General features: G+C 33.6%; 1 protein-coding gene across 3 annotated transcripts in view; it reads left to right on the top strand.

Annotated features, from left to right (window-relative positions):
* The window catches only part of ACER3 (alkaline ceramidase 3), a 177280-nt gene that overhangs the window by 131735 nt on the left and 23864 nt on the right, over nucleotides 1-21681 (top strand). For all 3 annotated transcript variants that reach the window (XM_063094390.1, XM_063094392.1, XM_063094393.1), the window contains one exon: nucleotides 14811-14869. In XM_063094390.1, the coding sequence (XP_062950460.1) occupies nucleotides 14811-14869 (59 nt within the window). The remainder of the gene's footprint in view (nucleotides 1-14810; nucleotides 14870-21681) is intronic.

The following is a 21681-nucleotide window of genomic DNA, read 5'->3' as shown; positions in this document are numbered from 1 at the left end:
TAATAAAAGTACATATTAAGATGTAAGGTGACATGCAGAAATTCCTGCCAATGATAATCATGGAAAGCTTCTGAAAGGAGGTATTTGATTTGGGCCTAGGGAGATAAGAAGTGAGATAAAACTAGAAGGAAAGGCACTATAAAAGTTTCTGCTACACAGGAATTATTTGTTTTGCTAACTAGATTAGCTTTCCTGAGGAAGAAAATACTGATAACAGTTTTACTGTACTATATTAAATCCAAGGTGACCTAAGCATCTCCAAATGATAGCCAAATGCCATTTATTTACTTTGATGGACTTCAAAAGGATAATACACAAATCATGGCTGCCACATTCAATTGACACCCCAGTATATCTTAAGAAAATAAAAAGAAAAGCATACCTAAGAGTGTGTAAAAAGAATGTTTAAGTTAGTGAACCCTTTTAAGCAGCTAATTAACAAATCAGTAATATCTCAAATGAGATCTCATCTGATGTCTCAAAGAGTAGTGTTGCTTAAAATCTCCCTGCCAAAGTAGATGTCTCCTAAAGATTGTTTCTAGACTTGACATGTTCAGTATATTAATATCTCTCTCTTCTTTGACCCTCAAGGTTTGCAAGAAGAATATACCATGTAAACAATTTGAAAAACAAGAATTTAAGCAGATTTGTTTAAATTTTATTCTATTATGTTTCATTTGTGCCATATTATTACAAATTGGGGGTGTCAGGAAACTACTATGTAAGTACATTTGGAAAAGAAGGAAAGGAAGCTAGTATTTTTGAGCATCTGCTATATGCTAGATGTGTCTATTCATATAGTATATCTATCCAGACAGCTTATATAGATTGACTTACCTATTATCTTACTAAAATATCAACAAACTTGTGTAGAAATTATCATCTTCATTTCACAGGTAAAATAACTGACTCAGAAAGGTTAAGTTTTGCCCAATGTTTCTCACCTAGTTAGTGGCAGAGGTAGAAAATGAGCCCAGGTCTTTTTTATTCCAAAGCCTAGATTTTTTTCATGATATTATGGTGATTACTTTGGAATCTAATTTATTATCAGAAAGATCAGTTTTTTAAAAGAATGAAAAATATTATTTGGATTTTAGTATAATGATGAACCTATTAGAAAAAAATGTGAAGAATAAATATGTAAAACTTAGATATAGCTATGCTTCACTTTAAGTAAACCAGAATTCAGTTATCAACTCTATATACATACAAAGTAAAATATTAATGAAGTGCTTTGGAAATAAAAAGAAAATAAGTAATTTCTAGAGTAGAATTTCACAAAGGCTTCACACAGGAGATAGCATTTGAGGTGGATTTATTTGACCATAGAACTGATGAATTGTTCTTGACTAGGGTAAGCTTATTGCCTTTCTCCTAGAATGAAAGACTTTAGCTCCCTCTGGAAATTCAAGTATGAAGATAATAATTATCCTAGTGGGTCAGAATGGAATTCTTTAATATTTAAATATTTTTTATTTTTAAACAGTATAGAAAAGCTACAAGAACAACACAAAGAACTTTTGTCCCCCTGAATCACTTAAAACTTTTTTGTCAACACGTTGGGGCATACTCATGTTTATTTCTTACAAATAAGGATTTTCTCCTACATAACTGTAATCCAGCCATCAAAATATGTAAATGACCATATTTCTACCACCTAACTTATTCATATTTCTCCAGTTGTCCCAATAAATCTCTATAGCAAAAGAACCCGTTCCAGACCTGTGCATTGCTTTAGTTTCATGCATCTTTACTCTCTTTCAATCTGAAACAGTTCCTTAGTCTTTTCTGGACTTCTGTATTCCTGGCACTTTTAAAAGATTACAGGCTAGTATTTTGTAGGCTATCTCTCAGTTTGAATTTGCCTGATATTTTCTCATGATTACATTCAGACTGTACATTTTTAGCAAGAATAGCAAGAAGTTCTCATTGCATCCTATTAGATGACACATGATTTCAATTTGTCCCTTTACTGGTGATGTGGTTATATTAACTTTGATCACTTAAGGTAGTATCTGCCCAACTTTTCCACTGTAAAGTTACTCTTTCTCTTCATAATTAGTAAGAATTTTGTAGCACAGTACTTCAAGACTTATGAAAATACTCTGAAATTACCATTTCCAATTTATTTTTATCTCTATGGATTCATGTATTCCTATTTTATTCAATGGGTTATAATTTGTTACTATTATTATTTACTTTGGTGTACAAATTGTTTTGGATTTTGCCAGTGGAGCCCTTTCAGGCTGGTGTCTGTATCCTTTTGAAATGTCCTCAACATTCTTTGTGTATTCCTTACCTTTTGTCACATTATATTCTAGGCTCATTTTGTCCTTTCCCTGACCCAGGCCTGGAATCAGCCATTTCTCCATGGAACCCTCGTTCCTTTCAATGGAGAATGGAATTTAGAAACCAGATCCTCATTCTAGGTATTTGACCATATGTGTCTGTCCTCTATTAGACTGGGCTCATTATGGTCAAGAATAGTGTATCTTTTCATTTTTGAATGATGAATACCCAGTCTAATGGCTGGCACTCAGTTGATGTTCCATAAGTACCTGTGCTGTTTTCAAGGTCCCACACTACGTTCCTATCCCAGTTAATTCTCCATTTCATCTATCGTCAGTTCTTTTAACATAGGCATCTTAATGCCAAACCACAGAACAAAACATTTGACTTTTTCTTCTTTTCTCAATATACTTTAGTTCTCTCTTTACTGAGCAACAAAAACACAACTTTTTCTTAGGCTATAGGTTCCTTGAGGATAAATACCAGATTTCAGTTTACACACAACAAATTCATGGGATGCTTTACTAGAGAAAACCCTAATAATATTTTCAGTCTTTGGAATTTAGGGGCTAAAAAAACCTTAAATATGGAAAGATAATTCAAAGTATATATTCTATTATCTTTTAAAAATATATAAAAAAATTAAAAATATACATACAAAGAAATTGCAAAAGTCATGTGGCCATCTCTAGCCACAAGAGAGTCTAGAAAATCAAGCTGCTACAGCTGTACATATTGCCAGAGGAATAAAATCAGTTTTCTATAAAGTCAGAAGGAGAGAATGAATACTGGGTAGGCCATTAGCAGGGTAGAGCATCAGAAGTATGGGTGAGGATGCTGTGGAGAAAAGAAAGTTAATTTGAAAAAATCCTCTGTACTGCCAGGGTTTAGGTTATTTCCTAATTTGTCATTTCATGTTCCGCATGCTCCCTAAGAAGTCCATTCCCCTTAACTTCTATATAATGATAATTCTATATCTATTTCTTCAGCTCAAATTTTTCTTCTGAACTTTAGACCTAGATATCCAACTCCTGCTAGATATCTCAGTAACTCACTGGCACTTGACACTCTGAACATAAACAGAAATGAATTCATCATTTTTCTCTCCAATCTTCTCATCACATATTCACTAACCCAATAAACAATTTCTCCATGCACTTAATTGCCCAAGCCATAAACCAGGCCATCATCCTTATCTTTCTCCTCTCCCTAACTTCCATTCATATTAATTACTAGTCCAAGCCCTAAATATCTCTCTAACCTGGCCACTTTTCTCCATCCCCACTGATACCACCCTAGTTCAGGCCCCCATCTCTCACCTACATTACTGAAATACGTTGTCATTGGTCTGTTTGCTATCAGTTTTGCCTCCCTCTCATTCTCCACTCAGCACAACAGGGACATTTTTCTAAAACATAAGTCTGATCATGTTGAGCTACTGTTGAAACCTTCATTGACTTTCTGTTGCTTTTAGATAAATCCAACTCCTTAACATGACTTGAAAGGCCAGACTTGACCTCTGCTCTCTGACTCCCCTTTTCCTACTCTACACTCCAACAGTATACTTCAGGCATCCTTATTTTCTTCTAGTTTCCAGAGTATAAGCTATACCCGTAACTCTGTTTCACCTTTTCTTAATGTAACTGCTAGTCCAGCTTCAGATATAAAATTAAACATCATATCCTCCATAAAAGACTTTCTGAACTGCATAAGCCTGGATTAGGTGGCCTCCCTATGTGTTTATAAAGAACTTTGTATAGTCCCTGTCACAGAGTTATAATACTATATTATAATTTCCTGGTACTTATCTTTTCATATTATAATTACTATGAGGGCAGGAATCATGTCTTTCTTCACTATATACAACAGTATAGCTGTGGTTATGGATTCAAGCTGTCAATCAGACTCTAGTAGGCTTTAATCTAATTACTAAGTTTATTTAGCTTTATGGATGGATACAGGATGAGAGTTACAGCAGATACAGCACCTTCATCTCATCGGGAGGCCCATAGCTATTCATATTACACAGCTTCTTTTGTACCCCATCCACATAAGGTTTATACAGCTGACAGGGATGAGTGCCAAGTGTAGTGGAAGTCACTGTAACACAGAGAAACTACAGCCCCCTTGTCCTACCCTTTTCCTTTATATATGGCATCTTTTATAATGTTCTCATGCAGGGCCAAAGCCTTCATCCTAGGTGCACTCATTCACAACACCCTCCATTTATCTTAACTCTGCTATATCCAAGGTGCTGGGAGACAGGTCGTTCTCAAGGAATCCTCCATCAGTACAGGCTTGATGTTCACCCTTTAGTCACACCACTGTGTCCCTATGGTCTAATAAAATGCTCAATAAGTATTGGTTGTATTTTATTTAACGGAAAGACCACAAGTAGTTTCTATGGCTACATTATAAAATCCTAAATTAAAATGAAAAGACATAATAACTTAAGAAGTAGGCTGGAGTCATATTGAGGCCTTATAAGAGTGTCTACCTAGAATATCAATATTTAGAAGGTTGAAATAAAAAGTATGGAAAATACATGTATAACATGCAGATACTAAGCAAAAGAAATATGGTAATAGTTATTTTAATATCAGACAAAATAAACTTTAAGGGAGAAGCACTTCTAGTGATAGATTACTTCATAGTATTAAAAAGTTCATCAGAAAACTATTAAAAAGTTTATAATTTATACATACCTCTAAAATAATCTCAAAATATATAATACAAAAATTGACAGAACTATAAGGAAAAAATAGACAAAATTCATGTTATTAGGTGATTTTAATATAGAGCTCTCATGATAGAGTATTTGGATTTGAACAACATGATTTAAAAACTTGACCCTAGGGTATATGTAAAATACTGCACCCAACAATTGCAGAGACACATTTTTTTCTAGTACTCAAGGAGCATTTACAAATATTAGCCATATACTAGGTCATACATCAAGTCTTTAAAAATTTCAAAGGACTGGAATCAGAATATAATTTCTGACTATAATGCAATTATTTTAGAATACAGGGAATATAATTCTAAATAACCCATGGGTCAAAGAAATTATACAAATTGGAAAATATTTGTAATTAAATCATAGTGAAAATAAGTACATGTTAAAACTTATAGGATGCAGCAAAATTAGTATATGGAGGGAAATATCTAGCCTATAAAATGTGTTATATTTTATAAATGTGAAAAAAAGAAAAGGCTAAGCATATATTTTAAGAAGCTAGGAAAAGGTAAAGATAAAATCAAAGGATTAACATCAGCAAGATGAGGAGTAGAAAGCCCTATACCCTCCTTTCCCTCACAAACAGCAATTCAGCAAAAATTTACAGAAAAATTCCCTTTGTGACAAATCAGTAACTAACTGAAAGGCTCTTGCACCCTGGGAGAATGTGAAACCAGGCTCACCAAAGCCAGTATGGAAATTCAGAACATCCTCTACCTGAAGATATTGCCCCAGCAGAGGACCATGCAATCACGAAGAGACCCCCTGGCTCCCAGCTTTACCCAGGGGAGGGAAGTGGTTGGTTCACACATTCAGTGTCCAGACTTTTCCAAGGCTCCCCAGAGGACAGACTTTTGTCTCGCTAGACTGGTCAGAGTCTTGGACCTCTGACCAGTCCAGCACAATGTAGATACCCAGGGGAGAACAGAAGTGGCATCTTGGGCTTGTAGATGCCATTAATCTTCCTCCCTGCTCAGCACGGAGGAAGCAGACAAAAAATTCCTAGCTCTTAGCTTCTCTCTGGGCAGGGAAAGAGCTGATTGTGCATCTAGTCCCCCAACTTTTCCAGGACTGCACAAAGAACTAGCATGTGTCTCACCAGTCTTGATGCTGTGACAGGTTCAGCACAGTCTAGCCATTCGGGGGGGAATGGAGGTGACAACTTAGGCTGGTACACACTGTAGCTTCCCCCTCTCCCCAGCTCAACATAGACTTAGCAGACAAAAACCACAGCTGCCTCTTTACTGGCCAGCTGCTAAAACAAACAAACAACAAAAAACCCACAGCTGCCTGCTTCTCCCTACAGAAGGAAACAGTTGGTAGAGGCTATAATCTCTACCACTATAATCTCTGGCTGAGCAGGTTGGTGAGGGTCTTCTCCTGTTTGAGACCAGTCCATGAATACTAGGAAAGGTGCCTGCTTTGTCTGACATCCATATGCTAACACAGAAAGTCAAGGAAAATGAACAATGAATATAATCTTTCTATTATAAAGAAAATGTAAGCAAGTACCAAACAGAAATCCTGGAGCTGAAAAAGACAATAACTGAACTAAAAAATTCACTAGAATGATTATACAATAGACTGGGTCAAGCAGAAGAAAGGATCAGAGAACTCAAAAACAGGTCATAGGAAATAATTCAGCCAGAGGAACAAAAAGAAAAAAAAGGAGCTGGCTGGTTTAACTTACTTGGTTAGAGTGCCACCTTGTTTCAACACCAAGGTCAAGGGTTTGGATCCCCGTACCGGCCAGCCACCAAAAAAGGGGGAAAAAAAATCCAGGAAGCCCAAAGAATACCAAATAAGATGAACCCCAAAAATCCACACTGAGACACATTATAATCAACTGGTCAAAAGTCAAACAAAAAGAGAAAAACTTGAGAGTTGCAAGAGAAAAGCACTTGTCATGTTTATGGGAGCCTCCATAAAATCAGCAGATTTTTCAAGTGAAATCTTGCAGGTAAGAAGAAATGGGGGTCATAGATTCCAAGTCCTGAATGAAAAAAACTGTCACAAGAATATTATACTCAGCAAAATACTCCTTCAAAAATGAAGGAGCGATAAAGACTTTCCTAGATAGACAAAAACTGAGAGTTTGTTACCATTACACGTGCCTTACAGGAAATGCTGAAGGAAGTTCTTCAAGTTGAAATGAGAGGCTGCTAAATAGCAACACAATATGAGAAAGTATGAAAACCATTGGTAGAGGTAAACATAGACAAATACAGACTATTGTATTACTGTAATGGTGGTGGGTATATCACTTTTAAGTCTAATAGAAAAGTTAAAGAACAAAAGTATTAAAAATAACCAAAACAAAAATATATGTTACAAGACACACAATATGAATAGATATAAATTTGTGACAACAATAACATAAAGTGGTGGAAGCAAGTTAAAGGCAGAGGTTTTGTATGAAGTTGAACTTAAGTTTTTATCAGATTAAAATAGACTGTTACAACTATAAGATATTTTATTTAAGTCCCATGATAACCAGAAAGAAAATACCTGTAGAAGTTACACAAAAGAAAAAGAGAAAATAAACTGCATATCAGTATAAAATATCCACAAAACACAAAGGAAGACAGCAAGAAAGGAAAACACATACAGAAGAACTACAAGACAAAAAGAAAACAACAAAATGGCAATACTAAATCCTTCCCTAGCAATAATTACTTTAAATTTTAAAAGATTAAACTTCTACTCAAAAAACACGTAGTGGCTGAGTGGATAACACACACACAAAAAAAAAAAAACAAAAAAACAAAAAACAAGACCCAACTATATGCTATCTAAAGAAACTTACTTTAGGGGCCAGCCCGTGGCTCACTCGGGAGAGTGTGGTGCTGATAAAGAAACTTACTTTAGATGCAAGGAAACATATAGGTTGAAAGTGAAGGGATGGAAGAAGATATTCTATGCAAATGGTAACCAAAAAAGAACAGCGTGTCTATACTATATCAGACAAAATAGACGTGAAGTCAAAACTGTCACAAACACAAAAACATTACAGAATGATAAAAGGGTCAGTCCACAGGAATAGATAAATAAATATGCAACCCAATATCAGAGCACCTAAATATGTAAAGCAAACATTGACAGAACTGAAGGGAGAGACAGCAATACAATAATGGTAGGAGATTTTATACCCCTCTTTCAATAAAATATCCAGACAGAAGACCAATAAGGAAACAGAGAACTTGAACAACACTATAGACCAAATGAACCTAAAAAACATGGACAGAACATTCCATTCACTATCAGCAGAATATACATTCTTCTTAAGCACACATGGATCTTTCTCCAGGATAGATGATGTGTTAGGCCACAAAACGAGTCTTAACAAATTTAAGACACTTGAAATCATATCAAGTAACTTTTTCAAACAATGGAACAAAACTAGGAATCAACAGCAAAAGGTAAACAAAAATTCACAAACGTGGAAATTGCTGTAAACAGTACACTCCTAAACAACCATTGGGTCAAAGAAAAAATCAAAAGGAAACTGGAAAAAACTTTGAGGCCAGTGACAACAAAAACAGAACACACCAAAACATACAATATACAGTAAAAGCAGTATTAAGAGGGGAAGTTCATAGCAATAAATGCCTACATTAAAAAAGAAGAAAGATCTCAAACAACTTAACTATACATTCAAAGAACTACAAAAAGAAGAATAAATTAAAGCTAAATTTCTCAGAAGGAAAGAAAGATTAGAGCAGAAATAAATGAAATAGAAAAATAATAGAAAAAAATCAATGAAACTAACAATTGGTATATGGAAAAAATAAACAAAATGGACTAACCCTTAGCAAGGCTAAGAAAAATAGAGCAATGACTCTAATAAATAGAGTCAGAAAGGAGAGACCTTACAACTGATGCCACAGAAATAAAGGAATGTAAAACTATTATGAATAATCATATGGCAACAACCTGGATAGCCTAGAAGAAATGGACAAATTCCTAGAAGCATACAACCTACCAAGACTGAAACATGAAAAAATACAAAGACTGAATGAACTCTAACTAGTATGGAGATTGGATCAATAATCAAAAACCTCTCAACAAAGAAAACCCCAGGATCAGATGGCTTCACTGGCAAATTTTACCAAACATTTAAAGAATTAACAACAATTCTCATACTTTTCCAGAAAATCAAAGAAGAGGGAACACTTCCAAACTAATTTGTGAAGCCAGAATTACACTGATGCAAAGGCAGACAAAGACAATACAGGCCAATATCACTAATGAACATAGATGTAGAAGTCTGCAACAAAGTACAAGCAAACCAAATCCAACAGCATATTTAAATGGTCATACACCATGACCAACTAGGATTTATCCCTGGGATGCAAAGATAGTTCAGCATATGAAAGCCAGTTAACATGATACACCACATAAATAAAGTATAAAAGTCACACAGTTCTCTCAGATGCAGAAAAAGTGTTCAAGAAAATTCAACACCCTTTCGAGATACAAACTCTCAACAAACTAGGAATAGAAGGAAATTACCTCAAAATAATAAAGGCCATATAGGAAAAGCCCACAGCCAACATCATACTCAATGGGGAAATACTGACAACTTTTCCTCCAAAATCAAGAACAAGGCAAAAATGTCCATTCTTACCACTTTTTAGAATTAGGGAAGAAAAAGAAAATAAAAGGCATCCAAATCAAAAAGGGGAAGTAAAATTGTTCCCATTTGTAGATGACATGATCTAATATAAAAAACCCTAAAGATTCCACAAAATAACTGTTAGAACTATTAAATGAATTCAGTAAAGTTGCAGGATACAAAATCAACAGACAAAAATCAGTTACATTTCTATGCACTAACAACAAACTATCTGAAAAGGAAACTAGAAAAACAATCCCATTATAATAGCACTAAAAAGAATAAAATATCTAGGAATAAGCTTAACTACAGAGGTGCCAGACTGTATACTGAAAACTACAAAACATTGGAAAAAGAAATAAGACAAAACATAAACAAATGGAAAGACATCTTTTTTTCATTGACTGGAAGACTTAATGTTGTTCAAATTTCCATACTTCCCAAAGTGATCTATAGATTCAGTGCAATCCCAATCAAAATTTGAAAGTCATTTCTTACAGATATAGAAAAAACAATTCTAACATTCATCAGCACTGCACTCTCCCGAGTGAGCCACAGGCCGGCGACAATTCTAACATTCATAAGGAACCACAAAAGACCCCCCGTAGCTAAAACAATCTTGAAAAAAAAACCAAAACTGAGGCATCTCATTTCCTGATATATTACCAAGCTAAAGTAATTAAACACTATGGTACTGACACAAAGACAGACCAGTATAGGCCAGTTCCACACACACCAGTGGAACAGAATGGAGAGCCCAGAAATAAGTCACCCCATACATATTCAGGGGATCTTCAACAAATGTTGCTGGGAAAACTGGATATCCACATGCAAAAGAATGAAAATGGACCCTTATGTTACACTATACACAAAAATCAACTGAAATGGATTAAACACTTAAGCATAAGATATGAAAATAAAACTCCTAAAAGAAAATATAGGGAAAAGCTTCATGACACTGGTCTGGGCAATGATTCCATGGCTATGACACTAAAAGCACAGACAACGAAAACAAAAATAAGTGAGGCAACATCAAACTAAAAAGCTTCTGCACAGCAAATGAAACAATCAAAAGATTGAAAAGGCAACTACAGAATGGGAGAAAATATTTGCAAAGCATATATCTGATAAGGGATTAATCTCCAAAATATATTGAAAGCAGAGTCTCAAAGCAATATTTGTACACCCATATTTATAGCAGCACTATTCATAACAGCCAAGAGGTGGAAACAACCCAAATGTCTATCAACAACAGATGAACAGATAAACAGAACGTGGTGTATACATACAGTGGAATATTATTCAGCCTTAAAAAGAAGAGAAATCCTGTTATAACATGGATGAACCTTGAGGACACATTATGCTAAGTGAAATAAGCCAGTCACAAAACAACTTACTGTATATATGCTTCACTTAAATGAGGTACCTAAAGTAGTCAAATTTATAGAAACAAAGTAAAAAGGTGGTTACCAGGGATCAGAGAGAAGATGAAAGTTGAGAAGATGAAAAAATTCCAATAATATGTTTTACAACATTGTGACTATACTTAAAACTACTGAACTGTACACTTAAAAATGTTTAAGATAGTAAATTTTATGTTGTGTGTTTTTTACCCACAATTTTAAAAAGTGTTTTTCTAAATTAGTGGAATATTGTAAACAAATTTCTGCCAATAAATATTTAAAGTTTTTTTTAGAATGGAAAAATTCCTTAAAAAAAAAAAAAAAAACCACAGAAACTTAATAATTAAGAAACAGAAAACCTACAGGAATTGTCCTATTACCATTAAAAGTAATTGAATCAGTAGTCAGAAATCTCACAAACATGACTTCAGTAGAATGTTCTACCATACATTAAAGGAAGAAATAATTCCAGTTTCACACAAATTCTCATAAAGAGTAGAAAAGAAAGGGGGTATACTCTCCAAGTCACGTATAAGGCTAGTAAAATCTTAACACCAACAAGGACAGTATGAAAGAGTTAAAAATTACAGGCAGAAGCCCTGAGAAAAATATTTGCAAACCAAATCCACCATATAAAAAGCAGTATAAAATATCATGACTAAGTTGAATATATCACAGGAATATAAAGTTTGTGAGACTATCAACCAATATTAGAAAATCCTATTAAAAGATTAAAGGACAAAAATTGTATACTCAGGAGATGCAGAGGTAGTATTTGAAAAAGTATATCAATTTATGATTTTAAGAAATTCCTTAGTAAACTAGAAATAGAAAGGGACTTCTTTTCTGATAAAGATTATTTAAAAATATTTTTTAAAAAAACTATAGCACAATAGCACACATTACTCTTGACAGTGAACAATTGATCGCTGTCCATTTGAGATTAGGTATGAGATAACAATGTCTGTTATTATCAATTCTATTCCTGTAGGTGCTGGCCTACTCAATTAAGCAAGAAAAAGAAGTAAAAATTATTGAATTGAAAAGGACAAAGCAAAACTGATAATATTCACAAGTAATATCCAAATGTGTACATAGAAAATCTAAAGCATCTACAGATAAGTTATTAGAAGAATTTTTAAAAAGTAAAGCTGCATGATATAAAAACAGTATACAACAAATGGTTTTATTTATTTAGAACAACAAACAGAAAATGACAGCTGAAAAAGTGTCATTTATAGGGACAGACTGTGGCTCACTTGGGAGAGTGTGGTGCTGACAACACCAAGTCAAGGGTTAAGATCCCCTTACCGGTCATCTTTTTTTTTAAAAAAAGTGTCATTTATGATATCATCCAAAAATATGAAGTACATAGGAATAAACCTAACATAAAAGTGTAAGACCTGTATATGGACGAAATTATAAAACACATTTAGAGACATTAAGGAATTCCTAAATAAATAGATAGCTATGCCATTATTACAAGACACAGACAATACTAATTATTTATCTTAAAATTAGGAAGTTGGATCCATTAAAAGCCACCATTAAGAGGGTAAAAACAAGCTGTAGAGTGGAATAAGATATTCACAACACATAACCAAGCAAGTGCTAGTATATATAAAGACCTCCAGCAAATGAATAAAAAGAAAGTAAAAGGCCCAGTGGAAAATGGACAAGAAACTTTAAGATACACTTCACAAGAACACATCCAAATGGCCAATAAACATATGAAAAGGTGCTCAATATCACTGGTCATCAGGGAAATGAAAATTTAAAACACAGTGAAATATCACTGTACTCCCAACAGAATGGCTAAAATCAAAAAGACGTTACAGTAACAAGTGATGGCTGGCAATGATGTTGAGCAACCCTCATATAGTACTGGTGGCAGTATAAATTGGTATAACCAGTTTGGAAAACAGTTTGCATGAACTACTGAATTTGAACTTATAGATCCTCTGTGCTCAATGGAAATCTGTAAATATGTATTATATTATACACCACAAATATATATTAAAATATTTATAGCAAGGGTTATTATAAATAGGTAAAAATTAGACCATAATGTTTATCAATAGTAGAATGGATTTACAAAATATGCATATTCAAATAATGAAACGTAGCAATGAAAACTAATACACTATAGCTCACATAGCAAGTTGAATGAGGTTAAACAAATATACTGAATAAAAGAATCTTGACACAAATACATATATACTATATGGTTCCATTTATAAGGCTGAAAAACAGACAAACCGATCTTAACTATACTGTTAGAGGTCAGAATAGTAGTAAATCTTGGGGAAGAGATGGTATAGAGCTTGAGATATGTATAAGGTGAACTTATGGTATGCCAGCAAATTTCCATGTTTCGACCTACAAAGTCAATTTTAAAAAATATAGTATAACAACTATTTATATAGCATTCACATTGTGTTAGGTATTGTAAGTAATACAGTGATAATTTAAAGTATATGTGTGTAGGTTATCTGCAAATATTACACCATTTTTTCAACATGGTAGAAATGGGGGAACCAAACCCTCATGGATACCAAGGGACAACTGTATACCCCTACATTACATTCCCAGGTATATACCCTAGACTAACTTGTATGCATGTGCAGTATGATATGTGAATAAGAATATTCATTACAGTGAAAACTGCAAACTCAAAAATGTTCATCAACAAAAGAATGAATAAATTATGCTATTTTCATCCAGTTAAATAGTATATAGCATCAAAAATGAATGAACCATGGCTATTACAACAGCATATAACTGAAACATAAAAAAGACAAACACAAATGCATACGATACTATTCTGTTGTAATTTAAAATTCAGTTTAATTAAAATTCTATTTTAATTCAAAAAAATAGTATTATTTAGGAATACATATTTAGGTAACCAGTTTAAGTTAGGAAATATATAAAGAAAAGCTCAGAAAATGTTTATTATAAAAGTCAGGAGAGTGGTTTCCTCTAAGGAGAAAGAGAGGGTTGGACTAGGAAGAGACATGTGGAACACTTCTAGGGTATTAACATGGATCCATTTCTTGACCTGGGTGGTTGTGCTTTTCTACCTATTGGCTTTATAAACATTACAAATATAAACAACATTTTGATTCCATGCGAAATTTTTGTATTTAATATTGCACACTTTTAAAAGTTAAATTTTCCAAGATTCAATTTTTGAGATAGTAATACCTATCCAATGCTCAATGTAGAAGAGAATGAAGCCAAGTCTATCAAGATGTGGGAGAATAAGAACACAGAAGAATAGGTTAACCTTGGTGAAGAAGAAGTGGGCACCTCTGTCTTTGGAGACTAGGGATGGGAGAAAGAGTGCGGTGAGAAGATGCATATCCATGCAGAGACATTTAGGAGAAGAATTTAAAAGAGTTCAAGTTTATGCTGTTGTAAAATGGGAAACACAATTACTTGCTGAAAGCAAACCTAAAGAACTGGGAGTGTGAGGCAAAATTATAGCATTTATTCGGGTTTCAGCAAGTATTTAACATTACATGTAACCATTCAGAATTAAAATTGACATAAGACTTCTGATACTGGTTATTTACAAGCAGGCTCTTAATTTTTCTTCAGAGGTTAGCATGACTTAATTACACAAATAACACATTCTTAAAAACTCTGTTCTTTAAAATGTAATGAAAATTAACAAAAGTTTACATTTAATCGGGAGGGCTATACACAATTCCTTTGCCAAAGAATAATGATTGAACTAACTTCGTTTTTCTTTACTATTCAGATCATGTATGGAATATTGGTCTTCACATTAGTCCTTCGATCTATTTATATTGTTACATGGTAAGTACTTTGGATCATCAACACTATGATTAAAGCATATTCAGGCTTATAACAGTAAATCTGTAACTTAAATTGAAATAACACATAAAACCTCCAGTAGAGATGTTGATAGAAAACTATAACCCAACATTTATTATGGTATATTATAAGGTATACTAGTTCTTCAGGCAAGTTGTTATACACATCACTTAAAAATAAGAGTTCCAAAATTACAGAAATTTGAGGAAAGCTGTATATGATAGCCTCCTTTTGAATATTTATAATGTTCATTAGTATTTAAAGACCTTGGAAAATCCTACAGTAAAAAAAAAAAAAAAAACTGTTTTTATCTTTCTCAAACCTACTAAATTAGGGAACCTCTTTTACATAACACCTCTCTAGGAAGGCTGTTAATGTCACAAAGAATTAGTGTTCCACGAAAGATCATTTGGGAAATGGACATAATAATTACAAGTTCATGAAAATTAAATAAGGAATAGCATTCATTAAAGTACCTTAAATAGGGCCTGGCCATGCAATAGGTGCTTAATAAGTAAGTAGTATGATTTGTGGGTTTGTTCTTTTTGTTTTCCTTTTTAATTTAACTTTTACTTTTGAGATTACCATAGAAATGCATGCATTTGTAAGAAATAATAGAGATCCCCTGTACCCTTTACCAATTTCCTCCAATGGTAACATCTTGCAAAACTATAGTATAATATCACAACCAGGATTTGACATTGATACAGTTAAAATAAAAAACATTTCTATCATCATAAAGACCCATATGTTGCCCTTTTATAGCCATACCTACTTCCCTCCCACCCTACCCCACTTTTCCTGTCCTTAACCTCTAGCAATCACTAACCTGTTCTCCATTTCTATAATTTTGTTATTTCAAGAATATTATATAAATAGATTCATATAGCATATAACCTTTGGGATTGGCTGTCTGAACTCAGTATATTTCTCTAGAAGCTAATCTAAGTGTATCAGTAATTCATTCCTTTCTATTGCTGAGTAGTATTCCATGGTATAGATATCCCACAGTTTAACCATGCACCTGTTGAGTAACCTCTGGATTATTTTCAGTTTGAGGCTATTATAAATAAAGCTGTTGTGAATGTTTGTATATAGGTTTTTACATGACCATAAGTTTTCATTTCTCTGGAATAAATGCCCAGAGTGGAACTGCTAGGTTGTATGGTAGTTGTATGTATAGTTTTTCTCAAAACTGCTTAACTGTTTTTCAGAGTGGCTCTAGCATTTTTACATTCCTACCAGCAATGTATGAGTGATCCAGTTTCTCTGCACCCTCACCAGCATTTGGTGTTGTCACTATTTTTTATTTTAGCAGTTCTGACAGGTGTGTACTAATACCTCATTATTTTAATTTGCATTTCTCTAATCGTTAATTATGTTGAAAATACCTTCATGTACTTATTTGCCATCTGTACATCCTCTTTGGTGAAATGTCTTTTTATGTCTCTGTCCATTTCTTTTGATTTTACAAGAGATAACATGGATAGTTGCTCCTGTTTTTACAGTTGAGTTTTGAGATTCTAACTCTTTGTTAAATATGTGGTTTGCAAATATTTTCTCCCAATCTCTATCTTATCATCTCCTTTAGAGTGTCTCTCAAAGAGCAAACATTTTTAATTTCAATTAGATCAAATTTATCAATATTCCTTTTATGGATTATGCTTTTGGTATCAAGTCTTCGAGATCTATACCTAACCGTAGATCTCAGATATTTTCTTCTGTGTTTTTCCTAAAAGATTGTAAAGTTTTACATTTTACATTTAAGTTCATGAGTTATTTTGAGTTAATTTTGTGTAAGATATGAGGCTTAGGGTGAAGTTCTATTTTTTACCTATGGATGTCCAAACACACCAGGACCATTGCCTAAAAAGACTATTTTTTCTCCATTGAATTGCCTTTGCAACCTTGTCAAAAATTATTTGGGTATATTTGTGTGGGTCTATTTCTGGAGTCTGTATTCTATTCTATTGCTCAAAGTGTCTGTCCCCCAACTGATACTACATAGTCTGGATTACTATAGTTATATAATGTCTTCAAATCATATAGACTGATTCCTCCCACTTCATTCTTCTTTTTCAAAATTGTTTTAGCTGTTCAGGTTCCTTTGCTTTTCCATATAAATTTTAGAATAATATTGTCTACATTCAAAATCTTGCTGGGATTTTGCTAGGAATTACACTAACCTTGCGTATCAATTTGCATAGAGTTGACATCTTTACTATGTTGAGCCTTCCAATACATGAAATGAGCACAGTATGTTTCTTGATTTATTTAGATCTCTTTGATTTCTTTCATCGGTATTTTTTATTTTTCACTTTTTTAAGCAATTGTAAATGGTATTGTATTTTTAAATTTTGGTGTCCACATGTTCATAGCTATTACATAGAAATACAATTGATTTTCTTTATATTTATGTTTTATTTTGCCACCTTCCTGAAGTTAGTTGTCCTAAGAGGTTTTTTTGGTAGATTTCTTGAGAGTTGCTGTAAATAGGGATAATTTATATCCTCCTTTCTGATGTCTACGTTTTTTATTTCTTTTTTGCTTTATTGCACTGACTAGAACTTCTAGGACTGTTGAACAAGAACAGTGAGAGCAAATATCCTTGCCTTGTTCCCAATTTTAGGGGGAAAACATTCAATCTTTCACCATTAAGTACAAATGTTAGCTGTATGTTTTTTGTAGATGTTCTTCATCAAGTTGAGGAGTTTACCTCTGTATTAGTTTGCTAGGGCTGCCATAACAAAATACTGTAGACTGGGTGGCTTACAAAAAATTATATTTATTTTCTCACAGTTCTGGAGGCTAGAAGTCCAAGATCAAGATGTTGGCAGATTTGCTTTCTTTGAACGCCCCTCTCCTTGGTTTGCAGATGGCCACCTTCCCTCTGTGTTCTCACGTGGTTTAAACTTCGGGCATATAGATGTTTGTTGTCTCTCACTGATTGTGTGTGTCCTAATCTCTTCTTCTGATAAAGGACACCACTCGTATTGGATTAGAGCCTATTCTAATGAATAAATTTAAACTTAATTACCTCTTTAAAGAACCTATCCATAAGAGCTGGCCACTTAACCCAGCTGGTTAGAGCACGGTGTTGTAACACCAAGGACAAAGGTTCAAATCGCCATACTGGCTAACCACAAAATAAATGAATGAATGAATGAATGAATGAATGAATAGAACAAAAATTTAAAAAGAACCTATCTCTAAACTACATAGAATCCCATTCTGAAATATGGGGGGCAGAGGAGGAGTTGGGACTTCAACATATGAATTTCAGGGAAGACACAGTATACCTTTCTATTCCTAACTTTATCATAGATGGTCCTATAACACCCTCTAATTTTTTTATCTTTATCATGAATTGGTGCTAAATTTTGTCACATGCTTTTTCTGTATCAATTGATTTCATCATGTGGTTTTATTTTATATTCCATTTATAAGGTGGATTACATTGATTGATTTTTCAAATAATGAACCAGCCTTGCATTCTAGAATAAACACTACTTAGACATGATGGATAATTGTTTTTATATATTGCTGAATTCTACTTAATATTTTGTTAAGAATTTGCCTATATTTATGAAGGATATTAGTTTGTAGTTTTGGGGGGGGTTGTACTATCTTTTTCTGGTTTTGGTTTGGTAAATGTTCCTTCCCTTCTATTTTCTGAAAGAAATTGTGTAGAATTAGTGTTAATTCTTCTTTAAATGTTTTGTAGGATTCTCCAGTGAAACCATCTGGGCCTGGAGATGTTTGGGGAGCATTTTAAAATTATGAATTCAACTTCCTTAATAATTAATATAAAATTGGGTGATTTGTCATAGGCTGTGTTTTTCAAAGCACTGGTCCATTTCATCTAAGTTGTCAAAATGCATGTGTGTAGAGCTGGTTATATTTTCTTGTTTTCCTTTGATGTCTGCAGGGTCTGTAATGATATCCTATTTTATTCTTGATATTGCTGATGTGTAAGTCTTCTCTGTTTTTTTTTTTTTTTTTTTTTAGTAAACTTTGCTAGAAATGTCTCAAATTTTATTGATCTTTTAAAAAACAAATTTTTGTTTGATTTTCTTTATTTTCCATTTTTTGGTTTCATTGATTTCTGCTCCTATGTTTATTATTTCCTAACTTTTGTTTGCTGTGGGTTTATTTTGCTCTTCTTTTCAAGGTTCTTGAGGTGGAAGGTTAGATTACTGATTTCAGACTTTCCTCTTCTCTAATGAGGATTTAGTGTTGTAAATTTCCCTCTGAGCATTGTTTTAGCTGTATTCCACAACTTTTCATATGTTGTATTTTCATTCTCACTTGGTTCATTGTATCTTTTTTTTAATTCACCTTGGGACTTCTTCTTTGACCCATGGATTATTTAGAAGTTTGTTATTTAGCATTCAAGAGTTTGGAAATTTTCTTGCTATCTTCTTGATTTCTAGTTTGACTCCATTGTAATCAGAGAACAAACTCTGTATGATTTGATTTATTTTAAACTTGTTGAGGTTTGTATTATGGACAAGGCTGTGCCAAGGATATTTATGCCAGGAATTTGTTGGCATATGTCCCGAGTTTACTTGAAAAGAATATGTATTTTGCTGCTGCTGGGTGAAGTCTTCCATAGATGTTGATTAGATCCTGTTGGTTGATAGTTGTGTGGGGGTTCCCCAAGACCACCCTCACATTTGATGGTTCACTAGAAAGACTCAAAAAATTCAGCAAAGCTGTTAAACTCATGATTATGGTTTATCACCTAGAGGTCAAACTGATACAGCATGGCCCAGGACCCCAAGCAAACAAAAATAGGTGTTTACTATAAATCATGTTATTAGCATAAAGTATCTGGCATGACCCAAAATGTCAGGTATATGTTTATTGGGCAGGGTCTTTCAAGGACTCAGAAGTTATCTCCCAGGATCCAGTCAAATGTCAGTCCATTCTTTGGACTGTAGAATGTTTGTGCTCCCCAAGACTACTGAGTTAGCTATTTAATGCACAGTGGTGTTGCTGAATTTTTCTATGTCATTGTTGATTTTATGTCTCGTTGTTCCAGCAATTTTCGAAAGAGGAGTGTTGAAGTCTCCAAACATGATTTTGGATTTGTTTATTTCTCCTTCATTCTATCATTTTTTGCTTCACATATTTTGCAGCTCTATTTGTTTGGTGAATAGACATTTAGAATTGGTACATCTTCTTGGTGAATTGACTCTTTCATCATTACGTAACATTCCTCTCTGTCTCTGGTAATTTTTTTTTGCTCTGAAGTCTACTTTATCTCATATAACCATATTAACATAGTGTTTCTTTTGATTAATGTTTACATGATATATCTTTACTTTCAACTGCTTGTTAGATTTAAAGTGGATTTCCTTTAGATATTATATTGTTGAGTCATTTTTTTTAGCCACTACATTACCAGGGATGGGTCATGTTTTTTAATTCACTCTTTCAATCTCTTTTAATTGGTGTATTTAGGTCATTAACATTATTGTAATTATTAATATGTTAGGGCTTAAGTCTGCCATTTTATTTTTTTGTTTTCTCTTTGTTCTGTTTTTGTTCTTGTTTTTTGCTTCTCTGTATTTTTCCTGCCTTCCCGTAAGTTACTTAAATGTTTTTGGAATTCCATCTTAGTATATCTGTAGTGTTTGTGATTGTCTTTGTATTGCTTTTTTAGTGGTTGTTCTCAGTATTACATTATGTATACATAACCTGTAACAGTCTAATGTTGTCAGCATTTTACCAGTTCCAGTGAAGAGCAGAAAACTTACCTCCCCTTTATGTGCTTTTATTAGTTTCCTAGGGCTTCCATAACAAAATACCACAAGCTAGGCAGCTTAAAGTATCTGAAATTTATTGTCTCACAGTTCTGGAGGCTAGAAGTTCAAAATGAACGTGTCCCAGGAACATGCTCCCTCTGAAACCTGTAGGTGAATCTTTCCTTTTCTTTTCCTAGCTTTTGGCAGTTTGCTGGCAATCTTTGGTGTTCCTTGACTTGTAGCCGCATAACTCCAATCTCTGCCTTTGTTGTCACATGGCATTCACCCTGCATCTCTGTGTCTTCACATGGCAGTCTTCTTATAAGGACACCAGTCATATTGGAGTAGGGGCCCACTCTATCCAGTCTGATCTCATCTTAAATAATTATATCTGCACTGACCCTATATTAAAATAAGGTCACATTCTGAAGTAGTAGGGTTAGAACTTCAACATATCTTACTTTGGGGAGGGAGGGAAACCATTCAGCCCATACCAGTGCCTTTATCCTGCCCCATTTAAAATATAATTATTGTAAATATTTTCTCTACATGCATTTAGAGACACATCAGACAGTTATAGTTTTTGCTTCAACTGTAATATAAAATTTAGAAAACTCAATAGAAGGAAAATGTATTGTGTTTTCCCATGTATTTATTTTCCATTGCTCTTTCTTCCTGATGTTCCAAAATTTCTTCTTTCATCATTCCTTTCTGTTTAGAGGACTTCCTTTAACCATTCTTTTAGGGTATGTCTGCTGACAATATCTCCTCTTAGATTTCCTTCACCTGAGAATATCTCAACTTTTATGTCATTCCTGAAGGATATATTTCTGTATATAGGATTGTAAGTTGAAAGTTCTTTTCTTTTAGAATTTGAAAAATGTTGAGCCACTTCCTTCTGGCCTTCAAATATTCTGATGAGAAATCCTCTATCATTTGAATTTTTTTCCTATTGGTAAGGTGTTGTTTCTCTTACTGCTTTCAAGATTTTTCTGTGTCTTTAGTTTTCAGAGGTTTGGCTATGATGTGTCTTAATGTGGATTT

The sequence above is a fragment of the Cynocephalus volans genome, chromosome 4 (assembly GCF_027409185.1).
Source record: "Cynocephalus volans isolate mCynVol1 chromosome 4, mCynVol1.pri, whole genome shotgun sequence".
In the NCBI taxonomy this organism is placed as follows: Eukaryota; Metazoa; Chordata; class Mammalia; order Dermoptera; family Cynocephalidae; genus Cynocephalus; species Cynocephalus volans.
The sequence above is the reverse complement of the archived record's forward strand: the minus strand, read 5'-3'. Positions and strand labels throughout refer to the sequence as shown.